The sequence below is a fragment of the Mytilus edulis genome, chromosome 6 (assembly GCF_963676685.1).
Source record: "Mytilus edulis chromosome 6, xbMytEdul2.2, whole genome shotgun sequence".
Taxonomy (NCBI): Eukaryota; Metazoa; Mollusca; class Bivalvia; order Mytilida; family Mytilidae; genus Mytilus; species Mytilus edulis.
In genome coordinates, this window is record NC_092349.1 from 78802281 (window position 1) to 78822728 (window position 20448).

The 20448-nt window shown below is 34.3% G+C and overlaps 2 protein-coding genes across 6 annotated transcripts in view; one reads left to right on the forward strand and one right to left on the reverse strand.

Moving 5' to 3' along the window:
- Positions 1–996: 996 nt before the first annotated feature.
- Positions 997–20123, reverse strand: LOC139528529 (perlucin-like protein). 4 transcript variants are annotated; one of them, XM_071324554.1, is made up of 6 exons: positions 19933–20048; positions 17338–17504; positions 17124–17137; positions 15098–15180; positions 12597–12689; positions 997–1312 (listed from the first exon to the last, which is right to left on the reverse strand). In XM_071324554.1, the coding sequence occupies exons 2-6, from the start codon at positions 17385–17387 to the stop codon at positions 1076–1078; spliced, it is 477 nt and encodes a 158-aa protein (XP_071180655.1). In that variant the 5' UTR covers positions 17388–17504; positions 19933–20048; the 3' UTR covers positions 997–1075. The 4 variants fall into 4 exon arrangements, with proteins under 4 accessions (XP_071180655.1, XP_071180653.1, XP_071180652.1 ...); XM_071324552.1 differs by lacking the exon at positions 17124–17137 and having other exon boundaries at positions 17379–17504; positions 19993–20123; XM_071324551.1 differs by lacking the exon at positions 17124–17137 and having other exon boundaries at positions 17379–17504; positions 19933–20046.
- Positions 20042–20448, forward strand: part of LOC139528527 (lithostathine-1-like) — a 99654-nt gene continuing 99247 nt past the window's right edge. The window contains exon 1 of one of the 2 annotated variants that reach the window (XM_071324547.1): positions 20042–20169. The gene's annotated coding sequence lies outside the window, so the exon portion shown is untranslated. The remainder of the gene's footprint in view (positions 20170–20448) is intronic. The other variant, XM_071324548.1, reaches the window with a different exon arrangement.

Consider the following 20448-nt stretch of genomic DNA (forward strand, 5'->3'; position numbering starts at 1 on the left):
AGGGTCCAGTAAGACCCCTTTTTGGCCCCAAAATATAGCAGTTTTACAAAATTGTTAAAATGTATACTTTTAGTTATTTATTTGACAGTAGAATGCTTCCGCTACATAAATATGGGCTGTTTTTTGACAATACTATGTACATATATTGAGTACTAGCACCATTAAGTCATGCTAAATTACTGAAATCTTCATAATTCTAGCATTTTGGTTAAATTTTAGACGGTTTCCGTGTAAAACGAAAGTGGCCGCATTCGTGTTCATCCAAAATATTTAAATGTAAGTTGTATTTGATAATACATAACATATATAAAGGTTGAGGATGAACAAGGATGCGGCCACTTTCATTTTTGACAAAAACCATCTAATCTTTCAGCATATTTGGTAGATTTTATATATTTGAGCTTTAATGGGAGCGATTTTAATGACTAAATTAGTTAAAATCTTTCACATAAATTATTTGAATCAAATTAAATAGACACTTAAGTGATTAAAAAGTGGTCAACATCTTTCTTCAGATAAACCTGAAATTTGAGGCCAAAATCGGTCCTTACCGGACCTACTCCTTTTGCTTTCATTTTTGTTATGTTGCTTTAAGTTTTGCAATGTTACTTTAAGTCTTGAAATGTTGCTTTCATTTTTGTTATAAATATTGCTTTAATTTCTGTTATATTGCTTTAATTCATGTGTATGTATCACTATATATATATATATATATAGTGTTGTGACATGTCTTCACTATCTGATATTCAAAAGTTTAATTGACATGTTTTTTTTTAATAAAGTCGAACAAATAAATACTTAACGACATACATGGTAATTTGGGGCCCTTTATAGCTTGCTGTTCGGTGAGAGCCAAGGCTACGCATTGAAGACCTAACTTTGACCTATAATGGTTTACTTTTACTAGTTCTGAATTGAATGATGAGTTGTTTCATTGGCACTCATACTACATCTTCTTATCGTATTGTCTTTGTAAATAAAAATGAAAGCTATCTGTTTCATCATGATTTAGATTATAATAGTATAAGCAAAACACATATTCTAGTTATGAGTTTTACTGTTAGATGAAAACACATCATTGATCCACCTTCTTCTCGCAGACGACATTGAATTTTTCATGACACTTTTCGTCACTCCACTTTCCGTTCCATCGGTTGACGGCTAAACAAACATATCCTTTGTCGTTCGGCTCGCCTGGTGCCCAATTTGTGTAACCCACTTCTGTATAATCTCCCCATATCCAGTAATAAGTGTTATCTTTAACTTTATCAGCGGCAGTAAATCCACTAGTCCAGAAGAAGCGGTTATCCACCTGAAATATAATCATTTATTATTAGAGAAATTTTAGAGCTACAAAGTAAGAAGGACCTGTATTTAAGGTTAAAATTGTATAGATATTTGATATTATTTTTTATCAAAAAAAGCAAATCGCTCCACTCTAGCTTCAATATTTCAAAATAATAATTCTAAATATATTGGACATGATTGGTGATTTAAAGACCTCTTATTTACATGCAAATGATATGAAGCAATTTGAATGTGTTCAGCGCAACAGAAAACTGTATCCGTAACACAACTAAATCGCTAAAACATGAATGGTTCATGTTGTTTTACATTTTATATATATTATGTAAACATAGTCATAAGTATATTGGTAACATTTCATAAAACTAGCTTATAAATAAGATAGGTACTTAAAAATTTGCTTATTCTTGAGATCTAATGAAAAAGACAATTCACTCCAAGAAGTCCCGAAATTTGTTTTAGCCTTGTCAATGTGGTCATTTACATTGGTACCACCAAGGTCCGTGTAACACTTATCAATTCAAAGTTTTAAAAAGTTTTGAAATTTTGGATTTTTCGAATTTTGATCAAAGTTTTAAAATATCAAAATTTCAAATTGTTTAAAAGTTTTGAAATTTTGAAATTTTAACCAAATTATTAAAATATTAAAATTCTAAATATTGTTTTTAAATTTGATAGTTTGGGATTTTGATCAAACTTCTAAAATATTAAACCTTACGTGCAATTTTGATTATTTCACTTTTTGAAAGTTTGATTTTTTAAATATTTGATTAAAATATCAAAAATAGAAAAGGGGCAAAAAGAGGGGTACCTGGAAACAATAAAAATTGAAAACATACTGATACTTAAAAGTTAATGCATGAAATAAAAACCACAGGCAGACAGTTGTAAGCGATGAAAAAATGAATGACAAAATAAATATTTCTCAAAAGAAGAGAATTCATTTCAAAACAAGACGTACGGATTTGATATTGGCCATTTTACTTGCTGGTTTTTCTAGCACCCATATTTAAGAAGAAACAAGAGTAACAGTAAAAACTGAACAACTCGCAGTAGTTCAAATTGTATGTTTAGGTTGAGCATGTATATATATTTTCTACTGAACTCTAAGCAATAGAAAGGCTCTATACACGGTGTATCTCTTTTGATTTCATTTTTTTCTGTTTTGCTCGACGACTTCTTACTTTCTACAATCATGTTGGCTAAAGAATATATCATTTAATCTGTTCTTTGGAAGTTGTTGGCCCTAAATATTCAGCTTTGGGCGTTCCCTAAGAAGGTCGATTCAGAAAAGCACTTCGGTTGTATGACGATCATAATTATATTGCCTTCAGTTGTATCAATGATTTTAGTTAATATTTTTTTTTTGGTACGGTAGGAATACTGAATGCATGGTGTCCCAATTAAGGTTGTGCTAGTCTACAATGTGGAAGGTTTTTAATATATTTATATCTTATTTACGCTGAAATTAAGAGTACTAAGACCAAATATTAATAGATTGGAACCGAGATACTGTTACAAGGTATCTGCATAAACTCATCATAGATGGATACCGGGATATACATTTTGCCGGTTTTTGCGCCAGACACGCGTTTCGTCTACAAAAGACTTATCAGTGACGCTCGATTCAAATCAAGTTAAAAAGGCAAATAAAGTAAAATAAAATTAAAAAGGCCAAATAAATTTTACGTTTATATCAAACTTATAGCTCTGGTTTTGTAAAAGTTGAAACCATTCATGTCATATATAAACGTATACCATAAACATTATTTTCAGCATTCATATGTAACTATGTAATAGTTGCCGCTGTACTACATTAAGCGTCCATCTATCTATTTGTAGGTGTCGGCATTTTGAAAATTGAAAATTATTTTCAGATAAAAGTTTATATCAGCGATATACTTAATAAAATTGTTAGCGCTTCGACAAAACAACAACACCCTACTTTTAAATGGTTGCTCCCTTCTGGACAACGTTTGGACTGGTTATCATATACGTACATGTAGCTCCATTATGGGTCCTAGATCAACCACTGTTTTTAAATAGTAAATAAACGGAAAGGAATTTTTTTTTGTATAAAGGGATATTATTGTTCCGTATTTGCATTTGGTATTTGAACATTTAAGTTATCGTACGACAATCGACTTTTAGCAAGCTAAAAGAACACAGGTACATCCAGTCAGAATAGGGCGTGTAAAGAGAAGCCACAGTGTCAGCTGCATGATGGATTTTTCCATATTTGGCCATACACCATTGCTCTGGAATAACCAGTACAATGTAAAACGCTGAATTTTAAGTAAAGAATTCAACAACGGAACGCTGAAAACTGAAATTTGAAAGTCAAGAAAATAAGAACCGAAAAAAAAAATGAAGAGGTGTTTGGCCAAAGTGAAGTTAAAACATATCAAAATCCATCTATGAAGGCTACTTTGTCCGAGGGAGTTTAATCCTAAATTTCTTCGTAATTTGTACGTAACTAAAATATTTTAAATTATCGATTTTTTGTTGTCAGTGACGCATATTTCATGAATGTTCCGAAACAAATTAGCAATAAATACAACAGGGAGAGAGTGTGCATAATGAAGACATAACCTTTCAATCAGTTTCGTGAATTGAGGTCTGGAGCTGGTGTATGGCAGTAACTGCTAGCTTTTATAGTAGTCTTTTGTTAATTTATTATCATTGCCATTTTGATTAGTTTCGTTTGTCTCCTATTCTGACATAGGACTTGTATTTCCTTTTAAAGTACGTTTTACTGTTCGTATTTCTGTGTGTGTTTCATTCTTTATTGGCTAGAAGTATAGAGTAGGGTTGTGATCTCAAGAAACATGTTTAACCCCGTCGCATTTGTGCGCCTGTCCCGATTCAGGAGCCGTTGTCCCTTTAAGTCTTGTATGATTTTAATTTTAGTTCATTGTTATATTAGTCTAGTCTGTCTACGGCAAATAATGCATAAATCTAAACAAATTGCAACAGAAATGGTTTCAACAGTTTTGTAATACCAAAGCATGACGCAATCATATATTAAAAGTCTAGAAAAATCGTACGATCGGAAATCCCCATTTTTGGGCTAAAAACATTAATTTTAACAAAAAATCGATGAAAATTGTGAAAAAATTAAAAAATCGGAATTTTAGCACTATGTTAGCCAGACAAATGTCAAAAACGAATTAAGATGACTAAAACAACTACAAAGAACATTTCCGAAGTAAAATTTACAATCCAGAGTAAGAACTTATTGGTAGAATTATCCCTTTTAATGATAAAATCACGAAAAAATGCAAAAAAATCGATATATTTGAGATTCATATATGGCTGTTTTCAAACGTTTTACTTTGAAGGCAGCTTTATAGTAAAGACATTAAATTTAATATTATAAATTGCCTAAACTGTTCAATAATTGTTTACTTTGTTTTAACTTGGTTACTTTCGTTATCATCAAAAAGTATAAGAATGGTAAATACAGTTTCTGAAAAATCTTTATTGAAAATATTTGATTTTGTTTCAAATTAACAAAAAAACAGACAATTTTGATATAAGTCTCCCTAATGTATGGTTAAATGTCTCTGCAATGTACATGCATATTGATGCATTCACCTATCGTCAAGTTCATCGGCTTCTGTAATGTTACTTGTATTGGAACAATTCATTCCACGACATTCCCCACATGCTGGGGAACAGTCTATTCCGTGTTTACGACATGAGCATCGTTTTGTGTCACAATTCAATTTGCAATTACATCTAATTATCCTAAGAAGCTTTTCGGGAGCCGGTGGTAGTAATGCTCTAATTGGAAGCAATTTATTGTCCTCAACATGCCAACCCCAGTCCTTTGGATCTAATTTATCACCTTTCCCAATCCAAACTTGCGTTTGATGATAAACCCTTATGCAATGTAGCTTAGCAGAATCAGATGTTGGTGGGAGAGTGTGCACTTGTACATATATATTTCCAACGCAAACTTTTGAGGCAAACATTCTGTAACGCAGCATATCTAATGTTTCAACATCTAGTAACCCTCCATATAATGCAACAAATATTTGTTCACCTGCTTTATGAATGCTCTCAACATTGGACACCTGGCAAAAGACAGCTGCATGATCTTGTAATTTAATGTTAGTACTTATTTTCTTGAAAACAGTGCCCTTGCCTTGACCAAAAATACGAGATGTTGTGTCGCATCCGCTAAAGGCGTGTATGAATGGCAAAATATTGCAAACAAGTGGTCCAATTTTTCTCCTTGTCTCTGTTATGTCCCAAATCTTTATTTTGTGAGTGTTTTTCTTGGCTTCTGATTTGAAGTAAATCTTGTTTATGGCATCTTTTGAATGATAACAGAGCAGTATGAGTAGGTCAGTGTCCTCTCCTATGACGGTAGTTGTATGTTGTTTCGACTTTTCTATTGCTGTAGGCACAATCTTTAGATCAGCATCATCTTCTGCATGGATAACTTGAACATGTCCGTCCTTAAGTTTTTTCTCCAAGGGTATTGATAAAGTGCTGTTTATTTTCTGAATTTGAAAGAAATTCGTCTTTTTTTGTTTTGATTGGTGTGTCATTGTTAAAATTGACTTTTGGAGATAGGATTCCTTTAGTACGTCTGAAATGAGTTACGTCTTTTGTAGTTGGAACTGATGGATATCCGTCAAACACAACAGTTGCATCTGTATAGTGATTGTTAACATAATTGACGTAAGTCATACATATGGTGTCAACTGTAGCTCCTTTTGCCCATGGCAAACGGTGTATAAGAGAACCACCATCAAGTACAAAGTGGGTTTCAGTTGGTGCTTTTGGTTTAAGTCCAATCAAATTCCACATATATTCGGCAAGGGTTGATTTTTGAGGCTCTCTTGGAAGGCCAGTGGTTTCAAATATTGACGAAGGAACTCCACATAATTCAAATTGAAATATCTCTGAAATATCTTCGAAAATACCATGTGCCGCAGTGGTGCATCTCTGAAAAAGGAGCTGTGAATCGATTCTAAGAGGTTCGCCGTCAAGTTTTGCCTGAACTTTGTTGCCTAGCGTAATGGCTTGTTTCTTTCTCCTAAACGTGTGGTCAGCTATATTATTTCCTACTAGTTCTTGTAGAATGGAAGTCCCAACCTTTTTGGCATCATCCACATTCACGGTTTTATCAGCTACTACTCCTGTCTCAATGTTTCGTAGTGAACGGTCTACCTCTGAATCAATGAATGGATTACGACTTTTCAAGAACGTGAGAAGAGTTTGAATGTCATTAGTGTCCTTCTTTTGTCTTGCATGTGTTTCGTCTTTGTGTTGTTCACTAGAAAAGTATCCTACTCCGGACAAAACCTGCATAGCTTGATTGATCTCAGCACATGCTGGCATGGACATAAGCCAAAGTGAACGCTGGCTTTCAGTCATTCCTCGTCCTCTCGTTAATCCACCCGCTGTTTTCACACTTCTCATTAGAACTTGCTCTATAAATAAATCTGAAGATATTCCAGCCCAGTACCTATTGCTGCGTCTGATGACATGATTCCCATTGATGAAACTAGCATAAACATCAGGATGGTCTTCGTCTAAAGATTGCATTGTCATTAAGTAGACGTATGCTGTTTTCGTGTACAGATTATGTCCAGATGCTGCCAAAAAAGGCAACATTTCTTGGATGCTTTGCAAATGAAGAGGCCAGTTACCGGTTCTCTCTGCTTTGATAAATTGTCTTAAAACCTGGACCATTTCTGAATACTGCAGCCACAACTTTGCTGTAAGACTTTGCTTTAAAATTTCCTGTTTTCTATGGACCGTTGCTTCTAGGTTTTTCAAGACATCTGATTCACCCGCTTCTGAAGCTGACAGCTCTCCAGATGATAATTGAGAATATAATTCATCAATTTCCTTCATTTCAGTTGTTTCAAGGGTTGAATTGGGTTCTTCCAAAAGTTTAGATACGTCAATATTAAATATATCTGCAATCAACAAACAATAAAGTGCTGTATCCACCAACATGTGACCTCTAAACGCTCTAGCTACAGCTTTTCCGCTAAGGATATGCGTGACGGCATTCGGAGCGTATATGAGTTCTAACATCTCTTTCAAACCAGTATTACTCATAAGATTCCCTATTGAGCCAAGGAAGCTCATCTCTGTGTGGAATGGTCCTAATCGTAAAACCATAGACTTCAAGGTGCTTCCTGGATTTTCGTTTTCAACAATTGATAAGGCTTTCCAATACAGAGGTTGATCAAAAGTCAAGATCGCTGTTATGTCATAACGCTTTGCTTGGTTGGCGACGAAGTTCAATGTAGAATAAATACATGTCATGTCCGAAGCATTCAAATCTATCATAGGTAGGAATGAAACTGATGATTTTCCTGGGTAGTCTCCCGTCTGAACCATCTGCATGAAGCCAGACCACATTGGTATTGGATACTTTAAAGGCCAAATAATAACCGACAGCAGGTCAAGACGGAAAGTCTTATCCAGTGTGTTTAGGTTTTTCAACTCAGCATAACTTAATTCAGCCATACGATCTGATTGAGGTTTGTAATATTTGATCTCTATCTTTGCTAATGCCTTTATTTCATCAGTAGAAAAAGCTATTCTAGGAATGGGTTGTGTTCTCTTCGTACCAGGCGTAATTCCAGCTATTATGCCCATGCCATGAAAAGTGTTGAGGCCATCTATCGTTCTTGTGTTGTGGTCAACGTTATCTGCTACAAATTGTACAAAGCTGTTGCTTATATCGCCTGGAAGATCAACTCCTTGTACAGCTGCAGCACTTGATTCAAACTTCTGGACTTCATAGTATGAGGAACAAAATCCTAAGCTGTTCAATGTGGACACAAGAAATCGTGAAGCGAAGTTGTGATGCACCTGTACTCCTAGACCGAGTTGAAGCGGTGTTATAAGTGCTCGAGGTCGTGAGGCTTGCATTACTGCTTGTCCTATGGAAGCTATTTTCACCGATGGGTCTATCTCAGAAAATATGTTAGAAAGAAATAACAGCAGGCTTTCGGGTAAGTATGATAGATTATTATCAACTGATGCGATGTTGGCTGGAGTTGGATAGATAGACTTTGTGGTATCTACATCGGATGTCGCTTTTTATCAGTTTGGCAGCTGCTCTGATCAAAGTTCTCTTTTCGTCATCTGGATTTAAATTGCTTGGTCTCTGGTAATAGTCCTGAAGAATACAAGTTACGGTTTCACGTAAAGTTACAACACTTTTTCTACCTGGTATGTCTGTAATAATGATTTCGTCTCCAAAATGTTGCTTCAATCTTTTCTTTAAATACATCTGACTATAAGCATTCCCATCACACATCTCGTCCATTTTTTCACCAAGATCTGATATGGAAATCTGTTCGTCGTCATGATGTTTAACGAAGTCGACTGTTTTGTAGAAGCCGTCTTCTTGCAAAGCTGGCCTTCCTCTTTTGTTTTCAGGCTTTGCGTCTGGTGATATGGGAGAACGGAATACAGGAGTGTTTTTGCACGTGCGGAAGTTTACACTACATGCCTGGTGATAAACAGCATCCGCTGCATGGAGGTCGCTTACGCTCTCCAGTCTCCCGCGAACCTCGGCTGCCCAATCATCATTCCGAAGATCACAAGCATCTTGTATGCGACTCTCAAAATCATCAGTTCGAACCTGAAATATATTTTTGTCTTTTTTCTTGGAGTCTGTTGCTTCATTTCCACAGAATAAACAATGATGTTTAAAATCAAAATGGGACTTTGATCGTAATTTTGGAGTATTTGTATGAATTTCTCTCAGAACAAGTTTTTCCTTTTTGTATTTCTTTATGTCATTTGGATTGGTATATGTTTTCCTGCAGAGTTGATGGACAAAATTACCCTCTAATGCGGACAAACAGTCTCCTCTTTCCTGGCTAGCTTTGATGATTCCAAAACAACCTTTTCGTCGCAATTTGATCAGTGTTGTTGGGTGGTCATCTTTTAGGCACACAATACATTTCTCCATAGTATAGATGTAGCTGAAAAAAAATAGTACACAAATCATTTGTTGTTACATATTTAATCACTATTATACATGTTATAGTATATGTCATATAACATATCAAAACACATTAAAATATTATTCAGAACAATAAGAATAAACAACATCGACTCTTAATGAATAATGTTTTCTTGTCCGTGTGATGTTTCTTTTTTAGTGTGTCTATACACTGTAATTCATTTGTCCATTTCTCAACATCTTATGGATTCTAGCACTACTGAAGATAATGAATCATTTGAAAAGTGCCAAAAAGGGTGACAAGAAAAGTTGAATCAATAGGCTTACGTCCGAGAAAACGAAAAGGACATTAAGACAAACAAGACCAACTATACGAAGTACACACAGAAACGAGCATCTTGAACTTAAGTACAATTTTATTGTAAAGCATTAAAAAAAGTATACTATGTTAAAATTCCCATTCTTGGAAATTTTCGATTGTGGTTTATTGTAACCTATTCCGTACATTTGTTTAGTTGACCATTCATTTTGAATTTGGTTTCAATTGACTTTTGATAGAACAAGATACACAATCAAATATTTTTGACTCGACTGTCAATAAAATAGGCAATGCAGAAAAATATAATATAGTACCTGATTTAGAAATTATCCGTGTGCTTAACAATTAGCACAGTGACTGTGGTTAGCTCCAATAAAATCATGATGCTAAATCGGACATAGGTTTCGTCAAGTGAAAGCTGAAATAAAATTACAAAATAGTTATTTTCGACAATAATTCATTAAAAAGGGAAGGAAACAATTATTTAAAATTATTTACTTGAAGAAAATGCAATAGAAGATAAGAATAAATGCTTTGGCTATAGTAATTAGTTCAAAATCGACAAAATTGCAATTTTTACTGTCCATTTTTGTTAATTTGGCGTTCCATACTTTTTTGTTTTCGTTAGGGACGAGTCTTACTACGTCCCTTTAAATTATTTTTATTGCTATATTTAGGACTTTATTAGTTTAAATTTAATTGATTTTATGTAAAGGTAGTTGATTTTATTTATTTTCTTTGAAATAACAAAAATATAGTGATCTTTGTCGTTTGACCTGCGTCAAGAACTTTCGTATGTCTAATTCATTTCTTGACGCATTTTTGAATATGTAAATACACGTAAAACATAAGTGTATGTTAAAAAAACACTTACCAGCATACTTTTATAATAATATAAATTTATGTAAGCGATTCTTTCAGTGATATCCGCTTCTCAGTTGGTTTCTATAAATTCACATATGTAAGAGTCTTCTCCCTTTGTCAATATGGCGGACCATTTCTGACATGAATCGGCAGGCACAACACCGATATTTTTATTTTCAATTTTCACCGATTTCCGACCGTACGATTTTGTTAGACTTTTTTAACGGTAATGTGCTATGATAATCTCATATGATATATAAAAAATCTTTTCTGTTGCAATTTGTTTAAATTGATTCTGTAGACAGACTAGACTATATTTCGAGGTTTAGTATGACATCTATAATCACTGAACCAGTACACTTTTTTGTCTAGGGGCCAGCTGAAGCGCGCCTAGTACAACGTTCATTGTGACGCATATATATACATTAAATATTCCTTCCGTGTTATTTCTTGGAACTGAAATAAATCATAAAAGGCAATTTATTATTGTCATGCAATCGATAAAAAAGAAAACAAAACGTTTAAAGTTGCATGCGACCGATGCGATTTTTTGGATCTACCTTCATCAGGAACGTCAAAAAGGTGAATAATACTATTTGGTTTACTGCGAGTTGGTCAGTTTTCACTGTTACTTCTAAATGTTGGGCACTGGGAACACCAAATAGCTCTGAATTATTTATCTCAAACGCTAACCTTATACGAGAGATTTAAATCGACTTATTTAGTTCCGGTTTAAATAGGTTTAACAATTTTTTTTTGATAGATGCACAACCTTAAAATTTCAGGATACTGTTATCCCATGTGATGTCTAATATGTTTTATATAAAAAAAGGCTTCTTCTTTCCATAATTTATTTTGTAATTAAAAATGATTTGATATATTTCGTGCTATTTATTTATAACTAAGAATGATTGTTATCAGAGCCGTGTTTACATCACTGTTTACAGATACCCCTCTTTTCGCCCCTTTACTATTTTTGATATTTTAATCAAAAGTTTAAAAAATCAAACTTTCAAAAAGTGAAATAATCAAAATTGCATGTTAGGTTTAGTATTTTAAAAGTTTGATCAAATTTCTAAACTATCAAATTTATAAACGATATTAAGAATTTTAATATTTTAATAATTTGGTTAAAATTTCAAAATTTCAAAACAATTTGAAATTTTGATATTTTAAAACTTTGATCAAAATTCCAAAAATCTAAAGTTTCAAAACTTTTTAAAACTTTGAATTGATAAGTGTTACACGGACCCACCAAGACTACACATCTGGAATTCCCACTGAACCTTTTTTAGAACTGTATTTGCAGTACAACTTGTGTTTATATCGAAATTTTCCACGGGCTTAAATTAGATGAGGCAAATTTGCACCATTATTGTACGGTTACATATTAAATATAGATAGATCATTATAGTTTGGAGTTATAATGATAAACATCAGAAAGCCTAAACAACTATAAAACCATCAGAAACTTTCAGTCAGACACGAGGACCACCACTTCACTCGAAATTTGTGGTTTTTCCGGATTTTTAGTCGCTTGAACCGTCAGAATCGCCAGCTTAAGAGAATTGAACATATTTTATTTACCACTGGTTAATTGTGGACTTGATGTGGACTTAAATGTTATTTATGTATTATTGTCATTTTATTTATTTTCTTTGGTTACATCTTCTGACATCAGACTCGGATTTCTCTTGAACTGAATTTTAATGTGCGTATTGTTATGAGTTTACTTTACTACATTGGTTAGAGGTATAGGGGGAGGGTTGAGATCTCACAAACATGTTTAACCCCGCCGCATTTTTGCGCCTGTCCCAAGCCAGGAGCCTCTGGCCTTTGTTAGTCTTGTATTATTTTAATTTTAGTTTCTTGTGTACAATTTGGAAATTAGTATGGCGTTCATTATCACTGGACTAGTATATATTTGTTTAGGGGCCAGCTGATGGACGCCTCCAGGTGCGAGAATTTCTCGCTACATTGAAGACCTGTTGGTGACCCTCTGCTGTAGTGTTTTTTATTTGGGCGGGTTGTTGTCTCTTTGACACATTCCCCATTTCCATTCTCAATTTTATTGAATTCAATTTAAGACAAGGAAAAACAAATTGTTACAAGTAATTTGCATTATAATTAAAAAGTGATATTATAAGACCTACTTACTTTTGGAAGTCTGTTAAGTTTTTCAGCAATCCAGTAATTTTCGATCGGTGACTCAATTGATACTAAAGCCCCTCCTTGTTCCTGGCACTCCACCTAGAAAACATGGCAACCTTCGTTATTGGAAATAAAGTGGCAAATAATTATATAGTAATTTCTGAATAATCTTAGAAAACACTTATAAAACATGGCAACCTTCGTTATTAGAAATAATTTAGTGGCAAATAATTATAGTCATATCTAAATAATCTTAGAAAACACCTACAAAACATGGCAACCCTTGTTATTGGAAATATAGTGGCAAATAATCATAGTAATATCTGAACAATCTTAGAAAACACCTAGAAAACATGGCAACCTTCTTTATTGGAAATAAAGTGGCAAATAATTAGAGTGATATCTGAACATTCAACAATCTCAGAAAAGACATAGAAAACATATCAACAATCGTTATTGGAAATACAGTGGCAAATAGTTATAGTCATATCTGAAAAATCTCAGAAAACACCTAGATAACATGGCAACCTTCGTTATTGGAAATAAAGTGGCAAATAATTAGAGTGATATCTGAATAATCTCAGAAAACACAAAAAAAACATGGCAACCTTCGTTATTGGAAATAAAGTGGCAAATAATTATAGTCATATATCTGAATAATCTCAGAAAACACCTAGAGAAGATGGCAACGCTCTTTATTGGAAATAAAGTGGCAAATAATTATAGTCATATCTGAATAATCTCATAAAACATCTAGAAAACATGGCAACCTTCGTTATTCACTTATTGGAAATAAAGTGGCAAATAATTATAGTCATATCTAAATAATCTCATAAAACACCTAGAAAACATGGCAACCTTCGTTATTGGCAATAAAGTGGCAAATAATTATAGTCATATCTGAATAATCTCATAAAACATCTAGAAAACATGGCAACCTTCGTTATTGGCAATAAAGTGGCAATATAGTCATATCTGAATTGTCTCAGAAAACACAGAGAAAACATGGCAACTTTTGTTATTGGAAATAAAAGTGGCAAATAATCATGGTAAAATATCTGAACAATCTCAGAAAACACGTAGAAAACATGGCAACCCTTGTTATTTGAAATATAGTGGCAAATAATTATAGTTATATCTGAACAATCTCAGAAAACACATAGAAAACATGGCAACCCTTGTTAGTGGAAATATAGTGGCAAATAATTATAGTTATATCTGAACAATCTCAGAAAACACATAGAAAACATGGCAACCCTTGTTAGTGGAAATATAGTGGCAAATAATTATAGTTATATCTGAACAATCTCAGAAAACACATAGAAAACATGGCAACCCTTGTTAGTGGAAATATAGTGGCAAATAATTATAGTTATATCTGAATAATCTCAACTAAAATTTATTTTACATGCACTAGAAAAAAGAGGTTATTACAGAAACATTTTATGCACATATGCATAAAATCTGTAGTTGTTCAACTTGTTGCAGAATCAATTTTTTGGAAAAAATGAGTCCTGCAAAATTGTATTTTTTGTGAAAAGCGCAAAAAACTATTTCAGTGGCGATGTTATGGCATAACCATGTAGCATTACTAATAGATGAAAAGTAGGTCAATACAATGAATTCAATTTGAAACCATAAACGGATTAAAGGTATTTAGCAGAACCCAAATTATACTCATTTTGCATTGTTTTCAATGGAGGTGTTGCAATCCTTTTTTTTTTTCAAGGGGTATAGATTTAGTCTCAAGACAGTTATGTGATGCATATGACGTTTGGTCTCAAACCAGAAGTATGAGACACATGCACATTTAGTCTCAACACATAAATCAGTAGCCGAGTAAGGTATTAAGGAAGCTGGCTTGTCATGTTTTTTAATTTTTTGTCAGATTTTCAGAATCCTCTGGTTTTATCCATTTGAATGCCTTGAAAAAATTTGCCCGGTGACCCCCATTTTTCTGTTTTTTTTAAATTTTTTACATGTATAATGATAAGCCATCTGTAAAAGTCTTATAAAATTTTAATTACTTTTTAACAGTTTTTGAGAACTTCAACTTGTCAATGATAAAGCTATGAAAAGTCAAGAGAGAATATTTTCCCGCCACAATTTCAATGGCTAATATCTCGAAAACAAGCACGGTGACCTATGTATTTTTTTGCTCTTTGGATTCCTTTATTAATCCCCTATCTATATAAACTACTTTTTTGAAAAGTTAATTACTTTGAAACTGAGAAGCGAACTCCCTTTTAACTATTTACGGAAAGAGATTTCTTTAGAAAGCGTCTAGAACAGAAAATTAGTCTGTCTGTCCGACGATTAACGTTGTTTTTTTTAAATACAACCCCTGAACATAGTTTATCTGTTCATCGTTCTACATCGACATTTATTGGGAGTAGATTTATCTTGTTTTCGAGCATTGAATTGGTATTTTTTCTCTCAAAAATTGACAGGAATACATTTATTTGGAACATGATCGTGTAACACGGAAAAGCTACAAGAGTACATACCATGGCATCGTCGATATTCATCACCTCAGCAGAAATGTAGTAACAGCTTTGACGAAAACGTTTCCATTCATTTACTCCACAGCCTAAAATAATATAATTTGTGTTTATGGCATTATAATTTAACATTCTGACCCCGTCTACAATTGTAAGGAAGGCGATTATATACATGCGCACATAGGCGTCAGAACTTGACCTCAGTCATCGTCAATTCTGGAAAATGTCGACATTCACCTTTAAAGCTAATGCGGGGTTCACACATTGCCGATTATTGCTCCCGTTTGAGATCAGACAGCGATACGACACGAAAAGTGAAAAAGTCGGATTAGTATCCTCAATTATCTGGAATGTCCTATTATTGTCTGAACGCAGTCGTTTTAGTTCGTAACAGATTCCTACTGGTCGGGAAGGGTCCGAATAGTTCGGCAAAGCACCCCGACAGTTAGGTGCGTCCCGTAACATTCGGGGAAACTCAGCCGATTTTGTCTAGTCGGATTACAATCGTGCCTATGTCGTGACAGATTCTGCTGTATCGGATCGAATTCCTAACAATGTTCTGTGTATTCGGGACGGTGTCCTGTGGAACGGGAATGATCTGGAGAAGTCCCGACAATAACAGAATACAATACGACTGAGACCAGACAAAGCCGTTTGCAATGCGATAGAGCGGAACGTGATAGGATTACGTTCCGACAGTACCTGATCATCCCGATTATGCCGACAGTTTTCAAGCGGATAACTTCCGTCAGCGTCGGTTCACTGTCTTGTCACTATCTGATCTCTGTCGGATTACATTCGGTAGAATCGGGACGCAGTCGTGACAGACTCGGTAGAATTTTACCTGGCGAAAGATACAAATCGAATTTCCATCCACGATTCACAGGATCTTGATCAGACTTTTGACAAATTTTAATCGGGAATGGTCCTGTCAAGGACGGCAGTAAAAATCGTGAATGTGTGACCCCAGCTTAACCAAATCTTTCTAAATGTATACTGTTGTAAGTTCATTTAAAATGTATATTTTATGATGGTATGATATTAAACCCCTTATGGAGGTATTGTGCTTATGATTTTTATATGATGAAGACATAAACCTTTACAGCAAGTTTAATTGAGATCTGGGGTTGAAGTCATAAAACTTTGCTCAGTGCTCGGAGCACAAAAATCATGCTCAAAACATGAAATCCAGTATTTTGATTGGTTGAATTTGGAGTATGAGTACAAAAAAACTGACTAAAAATTTTATGGCTTCAAGGCCTGAGGCTGCTAGCCGAGTCCTTTGTTAATTTATGTATCATTGCAATTTTGCTTAGTTTCTTTTTTTACCTTTTCTGCAACCGCATTCAGACTTCTTTTGAAGTGAGTTTTACTGTTTACTGTGTGCAATTGCTCCATGTGTGTTTATTTTACTTTGGCTAGAGGTACATTGTACCTGAGGCTGTATATGGGATGGTTGGGATCTCACAAAACATGTGAAACAGTGACACGGTTTTGCGCTTTCCCTGTCCCACGTCAGGAGCCTCTTGCCTTTGTTAGTTCTGTATGTTCTTTTTTTAATTTTAGTTAATTTTTATGTTTTGGAGTTTAATTTGATGTCCATTTTCACTGAACTACTACACATTTTCACGTACTAAGGGGCCAGCTGAGGACCACTTCCGTGTGCGGGATTTTCTCGCTTTGTTGAAGACCCATTGGTGGCCTTCGGCTGGTGTCTGCTCTTTGGTCGCGTTGTGGTCTCTTTGACATATTCCCCATTTTTCATTCTCAATTTTATAAGCCATTCGATATGGGGAACTAGATCTTGCTTCTTACTTTCCATGATCATGGAGAGGACGATATGGGTAACTATATCTTGCTTCTTATACTTATCATGATCGTGGGGTGCACGATGTGGGGAACTAAGTCTTGCTTCTTACTTACCATGATCGTGGGGTGGACGATGTGGGGAACAAGATCTTGCTTCTTACTTCACATGATCATGGGGTGGACGATGACGGATGTGGGGAACTAGATCTTGCTTCTTACTTACCATGATCATGGGGTGGACGATGTGGGGGACAAGATCTTGCTTCTTACTTACCATGATCATGGGGTGGACGATGATGGATGTGCGGAACTAGATCTTGCTTCTTACTTACCATAATCGTGGGGTGGACTAAGTGGGGAACTAGATCTTGCTGCTTACTTACCATGATCGTGGGGAACTAGATCTTGCTTCTTACTTACCATGATCATGGGGTTAATGACGATGACGGATGTTGAGAACTAGATCTTGCTTCCTTACCATGATCATGGGGTGGACGATGTGGGGATCTAGATCTTGCTTCAGTCTTGTGATATGTGACTGTTACCAGGACAACAAACACCAATAGCCGAATCATCATCGTCTGATTGTCCTTTCTTTAGATGGCTAAAACAAATGTATAGTAAAATAAGTAAAACAGACAGAACTATCCTACGAGGTATTTTTCTACTTGAAGGCATCAAATAAAAATGTTACTTTGTGGCTTGCATTTCACAACAAGCTTTTTGTCAATCATACAACATTTTTTTTTATATTTACTTTTTAATAGCTCATTATAAGACATAAAGCTTTATTTAAATATAAAAAAAGAAGATTTGGTATGATTGCCAATGCGACAACTCTCCACAAGAGACCAAATGACACAGAAATTATTTTAATAACAACTATAGGTAACCATGTATAATGCTTTTAACAATGAGCAAAGCCAATACCGCCAAAGTCAGCTATAAAAGGCCCCGAAATGACAAATGTAAAACAATTCAAACGAGAAGTTTATCGTTCTAATTTATGTACAAAAAGTAAATGAAAAACAAATATGTAACCAATCAACAAACGACAACCATTGAATTGCAGGCTCCTGACTTAGGATCACTTAGTACATGCACATACGTAACATACAGAAAGTCGGTTTTGCAATACAAGTACAAACATAACCTATGAAGAGCTTTTTAAATCGTTATGTCGTGCTGTATGGCTGCAGTAGAATGTTTTCCCCGTGTCTGTAGTTTATGCCCTTATATATTTAGTTAGGGCGTTGTGCTTGTGATAGCATCTGGTAAGAACTTATCTATTTTTGTGATTTTACTTTTTTCTATTACTGGAAGTGATAGTTTTGTTATTAATAGTAATGTAATTATTAAAATGATTTTGTTCAATTCTTTGAGTGGTGTTGTTGTTTCGCTAATACCTAAAATGAAGCAAACAATTAAAAAAAAGTAAACTTCTTCTAAATTTGGAAAAATGCAAGAATTTTCTTAAGAAAAATGGATATGTACATAAGTTTTATAACAGAAACTAGTCATTTAGTTATAAAAACATTGCATCATTATTTTTTACTTTGAAGTTTCATATGACTTTAAGCGACCTTACAAACAACTTCTTATCAAAAATTCGCTCCAATTCATCTGAATACAATTTGTTAGAGAAGTTAATCATATGCGCAAAATGGGCTGCCTTTAATCACGAATTGATTTCTTATATATTAAGCTATGAAGGAAACTTTATTTTTTAAGCTTAATATGTCTATAATTTATTCCAATATTCAAATAACGGTAATCGCCATTCTGTAAAAAAATATTCTTAAGATCTTTACATGAATAGATTAGAGATGAATCCGCTACAGGTGCGAGGTTAATTCGGGTGAATCAGAAAATCGGACAGGTTTAATTTATAAATAGATTTACAAATTCTTATTTTTATTTTATTTTTTAAATATTTGGATTTATAGAGAGGTGAAGACTCGATGAGGTAGGTGAAAAACACTTACAAAACACCAAATTATAAAAAAAACAAACTATTTTCACTTTTCGATACATAAATTGTGGCAATGAGACAACTCTCCAAAAGAGACCAAAATGACACAGAAATTAATAACTATAGGTCACCGTACGGACTTCAGCAATGAGCAAAGCCCATACCGCATAGTCAGCTATAAAAGGCCCCGAAATAACAATGTAAAACAATTCAAACGAGAAAACTAACAGCCTTATTTATGTACAAAAAATGAACGAAAAACAAATAATTTTGTATCTCATAAACAAACGATAACCACTGAATTACATACAATGATTTTTTTTTTAAAGTGAGCTTATTCAAAAGAAATATACCACGGCGATCTAGGTATTTGCCACTCTCTCCCTCACCTATTTTTTTTTTATTTTCGTGTAGTAAACTCTCACTTCTGTCTTATAATCCAATCGATATCCGTATGTTATTCACACCTGGAACGCAGTCCAAGTAATTATCACGTCTTGGAAGGCTATTTTAAATTTTTGCTTTGAGGACCTTTGACGCCTTCAAGTTCCTGCTACGATGTAAAGCGGCAAAGAAAAAAGCCTTTCGAGATGTCATAATTATTTAGACTAACCTGGAACAATGAACACTAGAGGCTTGCATGTGTTCGGGTGGAGATCAAACATGCCATAAGGACTAGGCAAAATTATAACAAATTAATGGTGATGACTGATGGAGCTTTAGTTAGGCCATTTTTTTACATGTTGCCATGTTGCTGTGTGAGTGTGAGTTGTGTGACGCTTCACAGTCATCACAGCGAGAGAAAAATAAATAAAAACAACGGTATCTGTAGACGCTTTTCTTCATGCATATTATCCCAATACCATGACCAGTAAATTTCATGTTTTGTACATTAAATTTTGAAACAAAAAAAAGTGCTGAAAATCGGTTTGAATTTACGTCAGGGGTTCGCCCTATGAAGGCCTATGAACCCTAACACTAAACAGACCTACTAGGGTAGCTCTTCCCTATCCCTCTGTTGCAGTTTGTGCTTACATTTTTTTTTAATAATATAAGATACCTAGCTACGCCTTTGTGCACTTTTGTCTAGGGGAAGTTTAGTTTTGCTACTTGAACCTACCAGCAATCAGAATGTTTTCTGAATCAAAGAACTTCTTCAAGTCATAAAATACGCCACATTGATTAAAACGTCTTTCTGATTTGTTTATCGTGTGATTTTGACGTCACTTTATGACGTCATTTCATACTGACGTCACTGCGCTTGATGACAGACATTAGTAGGAGGTTTGAAAAACAGGTATGTCAAAATGATGTAAAATAAGATGTACTTATATGTAGGAAGATACAAACATTACTTGTATGTTGCGTAATATCTTTCAAATGATTTTTAAGTCATTTCAGGGACGAAATGATATGCTTGGAGTGGCCGATAAATCCGTTTATCTAACAAATTTAAACTTCATGGAGTCTGCCGATAGCATTTATCAATTTTTATTTTTATACTGTTTGACTTTAATATATACTTGTACTTGGAACATGGGAACCAGTTCGGTGTTATGATGTTGAAGCAGGAATC